The following is an 18,106-nucleotide window of genomic DNA, read 5'->3' on the forward strand; positions in this document are numbered from 1 at the left end:
CGGAGAAACAAAAGCGAAGGAAGGAATGGAAAGTTTTCAAGGCAAACAAAAAGAAGGAAAAAGCGGCTTCGGGACACCAACAAACTCTAAATCAACCAAAAATGGCTACGATTTGAATTTTATACTTGTTTAGCTTTAGTTTTTTTATTTTTGTTTGATTTCAAAATTTCTAACTATTTTGTATAATTTGTAGGAATCGAAACTCTATCCAAACTTTTGTTAATTCAGGGCACCCTAGACTCGCTTCTGAAAGGTGGGGAATATATATTCGGTTTGTGATAAACACGTGCCTAAGGCTATCACCGAATTTTGGAAGGGTATGATTGGACTAGATGCGAAGAACCAAGCTGCCGAAGTAACAGACATCTTGGAAGTGGTGAAGGGTTATGCGAAGAAGCAAGCTACAGAAGGTTTGGTTTTTTCAATTTTGTGGTTGTCTTCTCTCTGCACAAGCCTCATGGTCATGGTTCCTCTATCATCATTTTTTTTTTCCTACTTCAAATTTTGATTTCGATGAAACTAACAAAATATACCCTTCATTACCCACAAACGCAATTGTATTAGAATCAGGCGAAACCTCAAAAACCTCCAAGCTCTTCTCTTCCCAGCCAGTCAGTGAACCTCTTTTATCTACCATAGCTTTCACTAGATCGAAACTATAGAAAAAAACTTTCTTCTTCCTTATGCTATTACTTGAGATCCATCAGGTAAGAAACATGCCTTTCAAATGGGACAATCATCTAGGAAAATGCTTTGTATTTTGGTGTTCCTTATGCCATCTATCAGAAAAAATCTGAGTTTTTTTATCTAATCCAGCAGTAAGGAGCAATTGTGTGGAACTGAACTGAATTTATTGGGGCATTGGAAAGATCATCTGCATTTGCATATACTAATCTCAAGTACTCAAGGAGTCCACGCAATAGCTTCACACTGCTCTTCACAACAAGGTCCTCATTTGTTCGAAGAATGTCATCGACACCTTTCACATCTTTATAACCACTTGCAAGAACTGCCGCATTTCCTATATCAGAATCTCCATCGTCAGAGCTGTAATTCCTTGACTGTGAATCAAGTTGGGCCCACTCTATTCCCGGGTTCAATTTTACATGATGAGCCCTTAATCTGGACACATACGCAGAACCAGAGATAACAATCTCGTCCTCTTCCTTCCTCAGCTTCCTCAATCTGTTGACTTTAGCTATATTTATGCTGGCCTTTTCTTCTTTGTCATCCACCCATACTGGGTTTCCTTTGCCCAGCTTCGTCTTCATCATCACTACTCTCCCGGAATTCTGCATCATCTTCATAAACAGAAAGAACGCTATTCGCAGACTTATCTGTAAAGAACAAAGCAGAACTTTTGTCAACCCCATCTCTCAATTCCTCGTTATCTTCCTTTCCAAGCTCAACTGGGGAGTACAAAGAACCAAAAAAAAAAGTTCCCTAACTTCTTCATCTTTTCCCCTCCTCAATTTCCAATTGTATGTCCTCTTGCTTGCGTTCTTCCTTTCTCTTCTTTATTTTGTATGTAATTGACTTGTCCTCATTTCTATCTTCAATCTCTTGGTCAGCTTCCAAGAGTGAAGGCTAGTCAGAAGCCTTCCTTTTAACCTTCTCAATTTGGTCCACATTTTGAGAAATCAAACTCATCTTTTGTAAAAGGGCTACTTCTGCATAAATCAACCAATAGATAATAATTGCAGTCACTAACAATATCGATAGAACAAGGATTTTCAAGTTTACAAATAATAAAGAAACTAACACATCCACACATTGAAACAGCAGCCTCAACTATGATCATGGGATGCACGAAAGAATACTCAAACAACCCATCAATATTGGTTTTGGTTCTTCAACCAGCAAACTTAACCACCAACACCACTCAAAAATAACCCCCAAAAAAATGTATAAAAACAAGATTCTATTATATTATATAACATGAACAGCCAAGTTGTTGTGAACTCCATCATGCTATTTTGAACAGATACGGTTTCACAAATTTTGGTGGCAAACATGAAAATTAAAATTTTGCATTAACCACACATTTTACATAGCTCAAAAAACTGTTTCAGTTTTCAGATCTTAATTGAATTGGACTCTTCACAACATTTTTCACCAATCCCATGCACACACATCGCGTGTGCCAGCACTTCTAGTTTTGTTTGTTAACAAGCTTAAAATAATTGTATACTGATGCACAACTTTGTTAACAAACAAAACCTTGAAAGCAATTGAGAATAACATAATCAAAACAATATAAAGTAAAGATAAAAAAAACTTAGAGCATCCACAGTAGGCTACCAAAGGAGCTGCCATTGCGAAAAACTCCCCCAAACAGAAAATAATATTTTTTAACAATTCACCAAAAAACAAAGAGACGAAAAACAAAAACAATAATCAAGCAATATCAAACAAATTTCAAGCAATCTCAACTACTCTCAACAAATTTAAGCAATTCTCCATCATCAGAAAGACGACTTCAGAAAAATAAATACATGTACTTCAAGATGCGTGATGGGTTTCAGACGATTTCAGTAATCTCAAGCTTCGTCTTTTTCATCTGCTTCATCTGCTTGCTTCGTCTTAGGGTTTGTTTGTGTGGTTTGGGGGTTTAGGCTCCAAAGGTTTAGGGTTTAACCATGGCCTTTGATTACAGTTTGACCCCAATATTTATTAGTTCATTTGGGAAGAAGGGGTGGGTTGGGTTTGGGCTATTTTACACAAAAATAAATAAATAAATAAAATAAGTTTTTTAATTTAATAAGATAAAATTTTATATTTAATTTATAATTATTCTATTTTTTTCTCATAAAAAATTTAAAAAGTCAAAAAAATTTAGTCCAAACCAACCTTATATCTCCACAAAGTTCTAAATTCTTTTATATTTTTTTTTTGAAAACAAATCACTCTACTTGGTTTTGCTTTTTAGAATTTACTTTTTTTAAAATTTTATTTTTTTGTTTTTTATTTTTTATTTTTTTGTTTTTACTGAATTTTTTAATATTTTAATATTTTTTTTAATTTTTAGACATGCTTAACATAAATATATTTAAAAAGTATAATTTTTGTAAAAAAATCTTTAAAAATTCACTAAATACCAAAAATATAAAAAAATATATATAAAAATTCAGTATATTTTTCGTATTTTTATATATTTATTAAATTTTTAAAATATTTTTTTACAAATATTTTACTTTTTAAATACAGTTAAGTAAGGTACATGTAAAAAAAATTACTTAAAAATTTAAAAATATTACTTGAAATTGTAAAAATATTCGATAAAAACAAAAAAATACTAATAGCAAAAACTCAATTTCTAAAAAATTGAAACCAAACACACTGATTATTTCTATATACTTTTTATATATTTTTTTTTTAACTTTATTATTATTATTAAATATATTTAATTATTTATTTATTTATTTATTATACTCAAGATTTTTTATTTTTTATTTTGGCAAAGTATTATACTCAATATACTAAGTTTAGTTGTTGTTGATAAAGCAAAAATTCTGCAGTTATTCTATCTACTTTTTTTATTGTAAATTCTATATCTATTTTTTTATTTTTTTTATTTTACAATAGCTACTTGTTTGTTTGTATCAAATGTCTAATTTTGTTTATAATTTATAATTTGTTATTTTAAAGTTTCATTAATTTTTTTAATAACCTAATTAAAGTATTATTTTATTTTAATATTATTTATAATGATGTACTATTATTTAATTCATTTGGTTTTACATGTAATATCTAACCTAAGGGATTTAGTAGAATAAATGACTAAATTTTGAGAGTAGGTGTTGCAATTTTATAACTTTTGATGTTGACTAGCTGATAGATTTTGTACTTGTTGTTTGTTTTTAGTTTTTGAAAACACTTTTTAAAAAATTTTACTTTCTTGTTTTTCGTATTTTTTTATTTTTACTAAATTTTTTTAATATTTTATGTAATTTTTTAAATTTTTAGACACACGTAACATAAATTCACTTAGAAAGTATGATTTTTATGAAAAAAATCTGTAAAAAAAATTACGAAAATTCAGTACATTTTTCGTATTTTTGTGTATTTATTAATTTTTTTAAAAAAAATTCATAAATATTTTACCTTTTAAATACATTTAAGTAAGGTACATCTAAAAAAGTATAAATAATGTTTATAATTTTAAAAATATTAACTATAAAAAAACTAAATTTTCATAAAACTGAATTCAGAAAACTGAAACCAAACACACTTGTATTTAGGGGAATTACACTGACATGGCTCAATCAAAACATATTTATAAATAAATAAAAAATATTATAATTATTATTAATAATTAAAATTATAAAATTTTTTATTAATATATAGTTGAACAATAAAGCCTCCGACCCCAGTGGGGTGCTAGGGCTCGCGTGTGATTGGTCCAAATAAAAAAACTATTTTTTTTTTTTCAGCCAATGATGTTGTAACACGTCACTGGGGATTGTCAGTGGGAGTCACCCCACTGGGGGTCGGAAGCACGACTGATAATTAAATTACACTGACATCACTACAATGTTATTCTCCCTTGTATTTATAATGAAAAATGTTTGACACCTCTTTTTTTGGGACCCCATAGCCCTCTTTAGATCCCAACCATTGATGTATGTGTGGGGCCACACATACATCAATGGTTGTAATCCAAAGAGGTTGTGGAGGTTCAAAAAAATGGGTCTCAATCATTGTTGATTTATGATATAGAAAATGTTTTGAAACTCTAATTTATGAACTCTAACAACTCTAATGTCTATGTAGGGTTCATCTGATGTGATGTCTTGGTCTTATGTTTTTTTTATTTTTTTTTATTTTCCACCTCACTAGAGACTAGAGTTCAATTAGAGTTCTAGTTTTAAAGGAATGTATCACTGTTGGTTCTAACTTTTTTCAATTGAGATAAAGTGATAAATTTATTATCAAAATTAAATCAATTAAAACTACTGTGACCAAAATGTAAAGGGTTAAAATATAAGGTCTAGGCGCAATTTGTCCTTTTATTTTTTCTTGGTTTGTTTGTTTTCTAAGCTACCTTTTGCAAAAAATAAAAATAAAAAATAAAAATGTACATATTTCTTTATCCATCTTGTGTTAGCCAAGCCAATTTTATTATTTTTAAATAAGCATCTTTTCTTTAGCCATTATGTGTTGTCATTTGATATCAATTATAAGTTAACTTTATAGGTTTTTAAATTATTAACTTAAAACTTAAAAAAATTAAAATAAGTTGCAAATTTGTTTATTACATTTTTTGATAATTTGTTAAAGAATTGAATCTGATTGGTTAAATAAGTTGTCACATAACATTTTTGTTGTGCAAATATGTGGAGGGCTCAAAAGTTATAATTACGACAAAAGAATTACAAATAATTTGTAGCTTAATAAAATTTCATTTGCTTTGGCCAAATAAACGTTAAATAAATTAGAGTTAATTACCTAAAAGTCCTATTTATAAATGTTATGGTAACTCAACTCATATTTAAGATTTTTCGAACCAATGAGTCATATTTAGTAAAATTGAGAATATTATCAGTTTTTGCCAATTTCTAAAACTAAGAATATTATCAATTTTACATAGTAATGTTTCAAATAATTATTTCATTAACTGATAAAAAAACAAAATATGAGATTAAACGTTTTGCCCTTCTACTTATTGGTTTGATTCAACTATCTAATAAAATCAATAATATTAACAATTTTTTCCAGTTTTAAAACTAAGAACATTATCAATTTTTTCATTTTTCATTTTTTTTTCAGTTTTGCACATCAATACTCCATCATCATGCTCACAAAAAAATTTCAATTTGCACAAAAAAAATTCAATTTTTTCAAAAAGTTTTTTTTTTTTGTACGTAATTTTTTTTTAGTTTTTTTCAATTTGAAAGTTAATGTTTTAAAGTTTGGAAATTAAAATAAATGTCAAATCATCATGTTCTTTTATAGATAATCATAAATGATGAATAATCATTATTTGAAGGGTAATTCCAACTATTAAAATTTTAATAGGATTTGAAGGTCTAAAATTTTTTGATTAGGACTTAATAAAATATAAATTCATAAATTAAGATTTGTGTGTAAATGCCCCAATAAATTAGGATTCAAAATTGCAACCAAATTAGTTAATTTTTGTAAGTAAGCAAGTCAAATAACGTGATTTATAAGTGCTATCAAATGGGACTGCGTTTGCATGTACCAATAGGAATTATGTTATCGGCAACACGTGTGATTGCATATGGCTCTTTCTTTTGATTTATAAGTGCTTTCACAAAAATATATAAATTGAATATAAGTTTGTGAAAGTTTACTTGTATGAATAGATTTATGTGAATTTATATCAATTTATGCATTTTTATGAGATCACCTATATAAATTTATAAAAACTTACATAATTTTATGTTAAAATTCCATATGATGTGCATTGCACCCAGATTAATACCCTATTTTATTTTCTTTTCTTTACGTTGTGCTTTCATTACTTTTCTTTGTTCAAGTCCCCAACTATCTCCATTTTTAAATGATTGCTATGCATTTTGAGAACAAGTTCAACTATTCAAAGTAGGGCTGTCAATGGATCGGATTTAATCCGAATCCGACCCAAATCCGATCTGATAATCCGAACCCATTTATAAAAAAATCCAATCAAATAATCCGAATCCATTTAATCCGTTTATTAAACGGATTGAATGTGCAAAAATCCGATCCGATCCGATAATCCGATAATCCGATCCAATTATTCTCAATTTAAATGAAAAAAAACACAAAATGAAAAAAATAAATAAATAAATCAAATTATATAAAATTATAACTCAATAAATAAATAAATAGATCGGATCGGATCGGATATCCGAAATCATCGGATTCGGATTCGGGTATCTATAATCGGATGTGGACTAAACAGAATCGGATCGGATTCGGGTTTGTCTTAATCGGATCGGATTTGGATTTTGACAAATCCAATCCAAATCCGATCCACTTACAGGCGTAATTCAAAGTATATTATGCACTACTTCTTTATCAAAAGAGAAAAAACATAATAAAGAAAACAGTTTGCTTTTGTTAAATTGTCGGTGAAACAAAAGGTACTAGAAATTTAATAATAAAAAAAAAGATGGATTCAATTTAGCTGTACATAAGCAGTGGAACGTGAAGATAATATGACATTTAGGCATGACCTAACAAAAAACTATTGAGTATTTTCAGAATCTCATGTATTCATATTTTTTCAAGAGTGTAAATAAGCCCGCGGTCCACTCAAAACCCGCCTATAGCCAGCCCCTATTAGTCCGAGACCGAACCCAACCCGAGACCCTGGGCCTAGGCCTAGGCCATCTGTTTTGATGTCCAGCCCATTGGGCAGTTCAAGGCCCACTCCAGGGCCCGACCTACCCTACCCACCTGAAACGCACTCTCATTTCCAAGCTATTTTGGCTGGAAAAAAAATAAAATTTTGGTGAAAAAAAATAAAAAATGGTCAAGCCTGGCCTGCCAGCCTGTCCCAAATTCCAAGTACTCTTGGGTCTAGGCTTGGGCCTGGGCCGCGATTTTACGCTAGTGAGATGGCCTGGCCCGATTTTTAATGAAAGCTCGCTAGGCCCGAAAACAGGCCAGGCTATTTTTACACCCCTTCACTAATAATCATTCACCATGTCTCTTTATATTCTTCAATCACTCAATATAAAATCATGAACCTTACCTTCTCCACCAATCATAATATCCTGAACCACCACGTGACTGTACTTCAGGAGTACCCAATAACTTTTCTAAAGGAACTGATTAATGAAATTTTTTCCCTCTTTTTTCTCGTTTTCTTTTTCCAACTATGTAGTTTGAAAGTAGGACCTTGAAATTTAATTGGTTGGTGAGATTTTTGCTTGTGTGTTGAACTATTGATTATATTGCAATTAAGAGATGAAGTTTGTAGTTTAGCAACATATTTATCCTGGGACAGCATCCATAATGGAAGTTGAATAGAATTCCAGTCAGATTATGATATTTAAACGTGAAATTGTTGCTCAAAGGAACTGAAAAATCAATATATTTTTTGTCCAAAAAAAAAAAAGAAAAGAAAAACCAACATACTTTATGTGTGACCATGATCTTTGCTATGTGCGGACAGCCTAGCAAATTTGGGTGTAAACAATCAAGGCCATTTGGTAGTGCTTGAAGACCCTCCAAATCAGATTGTAAGTCTGCTTGTTGCAGACATGGTTGGTTTTTCTTGTGTAAGGGTTTGAATTTGCCTTGAACTCTGTTTGTTTGTTTCTATTTCAGTTAAATCAAAGATAAATAAATAAAAAGACTGTGATCTTTGGTGGAAAAAAAACTTAAAATTTAAAGGGCCAAAGTGGAAAAACAAAATACTTAGGAGACAAAGTGAGAAAGTGACCAAATATAAAGGGGGCAAAGTGTAATTTAACCATTTTGAATAATTTAAAATCAATGTAAAAGTAAAAAGACTGAAGTAGAATGTAAATAAATAAATAAATAATCACCAATCTAATAAGTAAATTATATTAATAGTCCCTATAATTTTTTAAAATTTTTTTTTACTTTAATCCCTTTAATTTTACACGTGGTCTTTTTCTTTTTAAAATGTTAACGAAACATGACAAAAAGATAACATTGTAACAAAATTGAAAATATACGATTTAAATTGAAACTATGGACTTAAATTACGGAAACTAATGGTATAATTTATCTTACCTTTTTTGCAATTGCAACTCATGAGATTGACACCTTTAACAAAATCGTTCATTTTAACCTTCAATTTGAATAGAATAACTAAATTAAAATGATATTGATTTTGATTGTGAAAGAGAGATCTAAATTATGGTTATTGGAAAACTACACACCGAAAGTTTGGATTGGGGGACGCAATCCATAGCTTTTGGGGAGTAAATTATTGAGGTAGCTCTAATCAAATTAGATCATCATCATCATTAGAGTGTTTGCGTATTTATTTATTTTTTTTTTAACACATGTTCTTGATAACTAATTTGTTGCATTCATGATGTAGACAATTTTTTTTTTTTTAATTTCTTTCATATCTCATTTTGAGCTTTTAATTTTGATTCTATAGAGAATTGAGTAGAGAAAAATAATTCATATAATCGACCCTATTTGATGAGATTTAAAACTTAATTTGATTTAGTTTGGTTTGGTGTAGAAAGTTGTACTAACTTGACCAAATTTAGAATTGGAAATGCAAATATGAAAGATTGGGATTCTAATGATCATGATTTAGATTGGCATAAGTTTTTCAAATTTCGAGATGAATCTATAAGTTCCGTAGGTTTTGCTAAGATTTCTAAGAATTACCATCTTTTGATTTTTCCAAGGCTGCAAAAAGGCATTTTGAAGCTTAGATTCTAACTTTGAAAAGAACAAATGACCCGTGTCAAAAAATTTGATTCCCAACCATATCATTCCAACTCAATAGGGCACTTTCAACTTATTGTAAGCTAAAGTAGAAGTCAGAAAAGCTCGTCACTTCCACTTTCAAGATAATTAACTTTTTTCAATAAACAAAAATTGCACTAAACAGACTAAAAAAAAAAACTAATGAGTTATCCATATATGGGTTGCTACGTGATGATCGTCCCATCCTATCCTTTTTTATCCAACAGAAAAATTAATAAACCAAGAGATATTTTAACTTAGATGCCACATCCAACATAAAAGATTAATGTGTATATATATTGCATTAAATCACCTGTTGAAATACTCAAGTACACAAACAAATCATAAAAAAACACTAGAAAAGTATAAAGTTTTAACTAGCCCAGACTACTAATTCAGCTATTTTTGTCTTTCTTCCTCACTAGTAGTACTACAGTGGTTCTTCATCACATTTGACGTATCCAATATTAGAAAATTATTCCTTTCATCAATAGTAGACAGAAAATTAAAGGGTATAGAGAGGCAAAGATGATTACTTTCACTTTTCCTTTCATTTCCTTCTCAGCTTTTCCTTTTTGTCTTTTTCTTTTGACCTAGGAAAACTAGTTCAACGAACGCAACAGCTGATTGAGCACCTTTTGGAGAATGAGCCTGAACTCAAAGTCATCTCGGTGGTTGGAATGGGAGGGATGGGCAAAACTACCCTGGTAAGGAAGATTTATGAAGACTCAAAAGTTAAAAGGCATTTCCAAACCCATGTTTGGATCACAGTTTCTCAGACATTTGTGGTTGAGGAGTTCCTAAAGGACATAATTGTGCAACTCTTCGCTGAGATCGAGCGACCAGTCCCTCGAGGAATTAATAACATGGGCAGCCATGATCTGAAAATGCAAATAAACGAATTTTTGAGTCAAAAGAGGTATGTAATTGTTTTGGATGATATCTGGAGGATAGATGCATGTAAAGCTCTAAAATATGCATTACCTAACTGTCATTTTGGGAGTCGGGTTATGCTCACAACACGAATTGCTGATATAGCTTCCACCACCAGCTCCATATTCGATGGTAGTGTCATATATCCTTTAGAACCCTTGTCACAGGAAGAGTCTTGGAACCTATTTTGCAGAAAGACATTCAAAGCAGACACTTGTCCTCCACATTTGAAGGAAATTTCTGTATGTATCTTAAGAAGATGCGAAGGATTGCCACTTGCAATTGCGGCAATCAGTGGTCTTCTGGCTACAAAAGACAAAGGTAAGATTGATCAATGGGAGATAGTTCAGCGCAGCCTTGGTGCTCATATAGAAGGTGATGACAAACTTGATAGTATGAAGCGAATACTGTCACTCAGTTATGATGAATTGCCGGGCTATTTGAAAGCTTGTTTCCTGTACTTCAGCATTTTCCCCAACAATTATTTTATTAAGCGTATGAGACTGATTAGATTGTGGGTGGCAGAAGGATTTGTACAAGTAAGAGAAGGGCAGATGCCAGAAGAAATTGCTGAGAGCTACCTCAATGAGCTTGTCAATAGAAGCTTAGTCCAAATAGCAACAACAACTAGAAATGGAAGGGTTAGCACATGCCGCATCCACGACCTTTTGCGTGAAATTTCTCTTTCCAAGTCAAGAAAACTAAACTTTGTAGCAATTGCCAACATAAACAACACGCAGTGGCTTGAAAGAATCCGGCGCTTGTCAATTCATAAAACATGTAGAAATGTGGAAAAGAGCAAGAGGTTCACCCATCTTCGTTCTCTGTTCACGTTTGGGGTAGCAGACATGCCATCTAAATTACCCATCTCTACATTGCTTACTGGTGTCCCCAGGCTGCTCAAGGTATTAGATTTGCAAGGTGCACCTCTGGAGTCTCTTCCAAATGAAATCTTTGAATTGTACCTTTTAAGGTATTTAAGCTTGAGAGGAACAAGGGTGAAAAAGATTCCAAGCTCTATTGGGAGGCTTGTAAACCTAGAGACACTGGATCTCAAACATGCCAATGTAACTGAATTGCCTGTTGAAATACTAAAGCTCCAAAAACTATGCCATCTTTTGGTGTATCGTTACGTGAAAAGATCTTCACCCTTTCACTCCACCTACGGTTTCAAGCCACCATTGGGGATGGGCGATTTGCAATCCCTGCAAAAGCTCTGTTTTGTTGAAGCAAATCAAAGTAGTGACTTATTACGTGAGGTAGGAAAGCTAACCCAACTGAGGAAGTTAGGCATTACCAAGTTGAGGAGAGAAGATGGGGTGGCATTGTGCTCCTCCATTGAAAACCTTCGCAACCTTCGCTCATTAGATGTAAATTCAGTAGAGGAGGATGAGGTCATTGATGTCCAACACATGTCTTCTCCTCCTCCCTATCTACAACGGCTATGGTTGCAAGGACGTTTGGAGACTCTACCACCTTGGATTACTTCAATGCATAGCCTAGTCAAACTACGCTTAAGGTGGAGTCGGCTAAGGGTTGATCCACTGGAGTCTCTTCAGGCTTTGCCGAATCTAGTGGAACTTCAACTTCGCCAGGCGTATGATGGTGATGCATTACAATTTAAGGCTGGAGGGTTCCAAGGTCTAAAGGTATTGCATCTTCATGACTTGAAAGCGCTGAGAAGGGTCTCGGTGGAAGATGGGGCAATGCCTCATCTGGAAGATCTCAAGATTATCTGCTGCGAATCACTAGAAAACGTTCCGGCAGGTATTGAATTCCTCACCAATCTGAAGTCACTTGCTTTTTCTGACATGAAAAATGAATTGATTATGAGACTTCAGGGCAAACAAGGTAATGACTATTTGAAAATCATGAACATCCCAGAAGCTTATTATTATGCCTTCCGGGATTGCAATCGGTGGAATAAAACTTCTCTGTTAAAATAGAGTTCAAGACATGGTGTCACCACTACCACAATTGTTTGGTGAAATATCAATGATTTCGTCTCCTATAATTTGCTCTAATGAAGAATGGAAGTTCTATTACGCTGTGTTTGGATTTGTAGATTTTGGATGAAAGGATTTGAGGATTAATTATTCAAGGAGAATAGCTCAAGTTTAGATATAATAGTTGATATATGGATTTCAAGATTAAATTTAAGAGCTTTACATCATGATAGATTATGATGAATGACAGCCTTTACACTATGGTTTAGAATTATACAAAGATCATAGCAAATTACTCATCTTCTTACTATACAATATCTTCTCCTAATCTATTTATTACAATCATCTCTCCTATATTTTAATCTCAAATCCCTTCATTTGAAATCCATCTATGCATAAAGATTCTAACTGATTATAACAAATAATTAATTTATCTTTCCTGCCAAACAATTGATTTCAAGTAAAACACTCAACTTATTCAACTTTCAGTTTTCTTTAATTATTTCTCTTTTGTTAACCTTTTTATTGATTATCTGCTCATTGTTAGCTTTTCAATAACTCTTTTTAAATTCTTGAATTTAAAAGATGACTACACAAACAAACACTACAAAAGCAGCAATTTAACCTATGATGACCAAGTTGGTGTTTGCAAGCCATTTACAAGGACAATGATTTGCTGGAGCTCCAAACAGGCTGAAACAGCACCCTTCAGTCTAAAATTTAGATTAAAGGGGTCTGCCTCCATAGAGTACTAGTACAAAATAATTCAAACTATTCAAATTGCACAACAATACTTGGGTACAGTAATATACTATTTCTTCAATAAAGATAAAGATAAAGATAACGAGATTGCGATTTTCAATCAATCAAATAGAGAGAAGCGACAAATGATTCTTCTTGAGAAACAAATAAAAATGTCTTTGTAAAGAATTAAGAATTCAGTGCTTTAAAAGATATTTGTATTTCTTTTCTTTTCTCTTTCTTTCTTTTTTTATATAAACGCTATTTATATATACCCTTCATTACCCACAAACGCTAATGATCAAGCTGTGCCATTCATTTTGAGTGTTCCAACAAGTTCCTTTGTTTTGGATGAAACTAACAAAATATACCCTTCATTACCCACAAACACAATTGTATTAGAATCGGGCAAAACCTCAAAAACTTCCAAGCTCTTCTCTTCCCGGCCAGTCAGTGGACCTATTTCACCGTAGCTTTCACTAGATCGAAACTATAGAAAAACTTTCTTCTTCTTGATGCTATTACTTGAGATCCATCAGGTAAGAAACATGCTTTTCGAATGGGACAATCATCTAGGAAAATGCTTTGTATTTTGGTGTTCCTTTTGCCACCTATCTGAAAAAATCTGAGTTCGTTATCTAATCCAGCAGTAGCAAGCAATTGAGAGTTTCTGTGGAACTGAACTGAATTTATTGGAGCATTGGAAAGATCATCTGAATTTGCATCTACTAATCTCAAGTACTCAAGGAGTCCACGCAATAGCTTCGCACTGCTCTTCACAACAAGGTCCTCATTTGTTCAAAGAATGTCATCTACACCTTCAACATCGTTACAACCGAGTGCAAGAACTACCCTATTTTCTATATCAGAATCTTCATCATCAGAGCTGCAATTCCTTGACTGTGAATCAAGTTGGGCCCACTGTGCTCCTGGGTTCAATTTTACATGATGAGCCCTTAATCTGGACACATGCGCAGAACCAGAGATCACACTCTCGTCCTCTTCCTTCCTCAGCTTCCTCAATCTGTTGACTTTAGCTATATTTATACTGGCCTTTTCTTCTTCATCATCCACCCATACAGGTTTCCTTTGCCCAGCTTCGTCTGCATCATCACTACTCTCCCGGAATTCTGCATCATCTTCATAAACAGAAAGTACGCTATTCGCAGACTTCTCTGTAAAGAACAAAGCAGAACTTTTGTCAACCCCACCTCTCAGTTCCTCATCATCTTCCTTTCCAAACTCAACTGGGGAGTCCAAACAACCAAACAAAAAGGTCTCTAACTTGATCATTTTTTTCCCTTCCTCAATTTCCAATTGTTTGTCGTCTTGCTTGCGCTCTTCCTTTCTCTTCTTTATTTTGTATGTAATTGACTCTTGTCCTCTTTTCTATCTTCAATCTCTTGGTCAGCTTCCAAGAGTGAAGGCTGGTCAGAAGCCTTCCGTTTAACCTTCTCAAGTTGGTCCACATTTTGAGAAATCAAACTCATCTTTTGTAAAAGGGCTACTTCTGCATAAATCAACCAGTAGATAATAATGCAGTCACTAACAATATCGACAGGACAAGGATTCTCAAGTTTCCAAATAACAAAGAAACTAAAAACATCCACACATTGAAACAGCAGCCTCAACTACGATCATGGGATGCACAAAAGAATACTCAAACAACCCATCAATCTTGGTTTTGGTTCTTCAACCAGCGAACTTAACCACCAACACCACTCAAAAATACCCCCAAAAAACACTTGTATACAAAAAAGATTCTATTCTATTATATAACATGAGCACCCTATTTTTAACAGATTCAGTTTCACAAATTTTGGTGGCAAACATGAAAATTAAAATTTTGCATTAACCACACATTTTACACAGCTCAAAAAACTGCTTCAGTTTTCATATTTTGAATTGAATTGGACACTTCACAACATTTTTCACCAATCCTATGCACACACATCACATCTGCCACCAGTTCTAGTTTTGTTTGTTAACAAGCTTAAAATAATTGTGTACTGATGCACAACTCTGTTACATACAAAACCTTGAAAACAATTGAGAAAAACATAATCAAAACAATACAAAGTAAAGATAAAAAGCTTAGAGCATCCACAGTGGGCTACCAAAGGAGCTGCCATTGCCAAAAACTCCCCCAAACAGAAAATAATATTTTTTAACAATTCACCAAAAAAACAAAGAGACTAAAAACAACAACAATAATCAAGCAATATCAAACAAATTTCAAGCAATCTCAACAAATTTAAGCAATTCTCCATCATCAAAAAGACGATTTCAGAAAAATAAATACATGGACTTCAAGATGCCTGAGGGGTTTCAGACGATTTCAGGAATCCCAAGCTTCGTCTTTTTCATCTGCTTCATCTGCTTGGTTCATCTTAGGGTTTGTTTGTGTGGTTTGGGGGTTTAGGCTCCAAAGGGTTTAGGGTTTAGAGAGAGATAAAACATCCATGGCCTTTGACTATAGTTTGACCCCAATATTTCTTACTGTATCTTAACAAAGTTCTAAATTCTTTTATATTTTTTTGAAAACAATTATTTGTGTGTACTTTTTATATTTTTTTAGTTTTTTAAACTTTATTATTATTATTAAATTTATTTATTTATTTATTTTTTATACTAAATATATTAAGGGATTATTTGGGGTGTCCTAAATAAGTGCATTTTTTGTCTTTTTGGACTAAAAAGTTGAGGGAAAAAATATGAATGTTTGGGTTAACTTTTTGACTTTTATAGAAAAATGTGTAATAAAAAATTGTAAAAGTTGGTTTGTAAAGGAAAATTAGGATTGGGAGTTGTGCAGCCGTAATTGTTGACTTTTGATGAATAGTGTTAACTTTTTAACTTTTTGAGTAACTTTTTAACTTTTTGACTTTTTTTTAAGTATCCCAAACTTGGCCTAAGTTTAGTTGTCGTTGATACAACTCAAAATTTCTCGAGTTATTCTATCTACTCTTTTTATTGTAAATTCTATATATACATATATATATAATATATATATTTTACAATAGCTGCTTGTTTGTTTGTATTAAATGTCTAATTTTGTTTATAATTTATAATTTGTTATTTTAAAGTTTTCATTAATTTTTTTAATAATCTAATTAAAGTATTATCTTATTTTAATATTATTTATAAAGATGTACTATTATTTAATTTATTTGGTTTTACATGTAATATCCAACCTGTAAGGGATTTAGTAGAATAAATGACTAATTTTTTAGAGAGTAGGTGTTGCAATTTTATAACTTTTGATGCTGACTAGCTGATAGATTTTGGCCTTGTATTGTACTTGGGGGGAATTACACTAACATAAATAAATAAATAAATATTCTAAACAATATTAATAATTAAAATTATAAATTTTTTCATTAATATATAATAAAATTACACTAACATTACTGCAATGTTATTCTCCCTTGTATTTATGATATTGTGGTTGTGGATTAGTGTGGTATAGGTAGATGGCTGGAGGAACGAATTGCAGGAGAGGATCCGGAGGGTTCTGGCTTTTTTCAATTGAGACAAAGTTGTAAATTCATAATCAAAATCAAATCAATTGAAATTACAATGACTAAAATATAAAAGGTTACAATATAAGGTCTAGGTGTAATTTGTCCTTTTATTTTTTTCTGGTTTGTTTGTTTTCTAAGCTACCTTTTGCAAAAAATAAAAATAAAAAATTACATATTTCTTTAGCCATTTTGTGTTAGCAAAGCCAATTTTATTATTTTTAAATAGGGGACTACTATAATCTTTTCTTTAGCCATTATATGTTGTTGTTTGATATCACTTATAAGTTAGTTTTATAGGTTTTTAAATTATTAACCTAAAAAAATTAAAATAAGTTGTAAATTTGTTTCGTACATTTTTTGATAATTTGTGAAAGAATTGAATCTAATTGGTTAAATAAGCTGTCACATAACATTTTTGTTACGCATATATGCGGAGGGTCACAAATAATTTAATAAAATTTCATTTGTTTTGGCCAAATAAGCGTCAAATAAATTATGATTCAAAATTGCAACCAAATTAGTTAATATTTGTAAGCAAGTAAGTCAAATAACTTGATTTATAAGTGCTGTCAAATGGGACTGTGTTTGCATATACCATTAGGAATTACGTGATTAGCAACTCAAGTGATTGCATATGGCTCTTTCTTTTGATTTATAAGTGCTATCACAAAAATATATAAATTGAACATAAATTTATGTAAGTTCACTTGTATGAATAGATTTACAGGAATTTATATTTAATTTAAGTATTTTTATGAGATCACTTATATAAATTTGTGAAAACTTACATAATTTTATGTTAAAATTGCATACAATATACATTGCACCCCAGAATATTATCCTATTTTATTTTATTTATTTTCTTTACTTCGTTCTTTCTTTATTTTTCTTTTGTTCAAGTCCCCAACTATCTCCATTTTTAAATTGCTATGCATTTTGGGAACAAGTTTAGCTCTTCAAAGTATATTAGGCCTCAACCTGGGCAGTCTGTTTTGATGCCCAACCCACTAGCCAGCTCAAGGCCCATTCCAAGCCCGGCCTACCCAAGACGCACTCTCATTTCCAACCTATTTTGGCGAGAAAAAAATAAAATTTTGATGGAAAAACATAAAAAATGGTCAGGCTTGGCTTGCTAGTTTGCCCCAAGGCTCGAGTACTCCTGGGTCTGGGCCTGGGCTGTGATTTTGCACAAGTGGGACGGCCCGACCCGATTTTGGCGAGGATTCACTAGGCCCGATGACAGGCGGGGCCATTTTTATTCCCCTTCACTAATCATCATTCACCATGCTTCTTCACGTTCTTCAATCACCCAATACAAAATCATGAACGCCACTTTCTCCACCAATCATAATACCCTGGATTACCACGTGACCATATCCCAAAAGTCCCCAATAACTTTCCTGAAGCAACTGATTAATGAAAATTTTTCCCTCTTTTTTCTCATTTTCTTTTTCCAACTATGTAGTTGAAAGTAGGACCTTGAAATTTAATTGGTTGGTGAGATTTCTGCTTGTGTGTTGAACTAAAGCCGATGAAATTGATTATATTACA

At 32.0% G+C, this 18,106-nt stretch overlaps 1 protein-coding gene and 2 pseudogenes across 3 annotated transcripts; 1 reads left to right on the forward strand and 2 right to left on the reverse strand.

Annotated features, from left to right (window-relative positions):
* Positions 1-145: 145 nt before the first annotated feature.
* On the reverse strand, positions 146-8,767 carry LOC114321462 (U3 small nucleolar RNA-associated protein 18 homolog pseudogene; annotated as a pseudogene). The gene is made up of 3 exons (XR_014344631.1): positions 8,716-8,767; positions 1,612-1,670; positions 146-1,443 (listed from the first exon to the last, which is right to left on the reverse strand). The product of XR_014344631.1 is annotated as a U3 small nucleolar RNA-associated protein 18 homolog pseudogene (transcript).
* Positions 8,768-10,091: 1,324 nt separating this feature from the next.
* LOC114321463 (disease resistance protein RPM1) lies at positions 10,092-12,549 on the forward strand. The gene has a single exon (XM_028268622.2). The coding sequence runs from the start codon at positions 10,092-10,094 to the stop codon at positions 12,288-12,290; it is 2,199 nt and encodes a 732-aa protein (XP_028124423.2). The 3' UTR covers positions 12,291-12,549.
* Positions 12,550-13,181: 632 nt separating this feature from the next.
* On the reverse strand, positions 13,182-15,602 carry LOC145802934 (U3 small nucleolar RNA-associated protein 18 homolog pseudogene; annotated as a pseudogene). Its single transcript, XR_014344764.1, has 2 exons — positions 15,334-15,602; positions 13,182-14,541 (listed from the first exon to the last, which is right to left on the reverse strand). The product of XR_014344764.1 is annotated as a U3 small nucleolar RNA-associated protein 18 homolog pseudogene (transcript).
* Between the last annotated feature and the right edge of the window lie 2,504 nt (positions 15,603-18,106).

This window comes from Camellia sinensis, chromosome 11 (genome assembly GCF_055761805.1).
Source record: "Camellia sinensis isolate YWXY chromosome 11, ASM5576180v1, whole genome shotgun sequence".
Classification (NCBI taxonomy): Eukaryota; Viridiplantae; Streptophyta; class Magnoliopsida; order Ericales; family Theaceae; genus Camellia; species Camellia sinensis.

Bases quoted from the DNA above. Each gene is read 5' to 3' on its own strand.
- LOC114321463 (XM_028268622.2), top strand. From the start codon at position 10,092: ATGGGAGGGATGGGCAAAACTACCCTGGTAAGGAAGATTTATGAAGAC.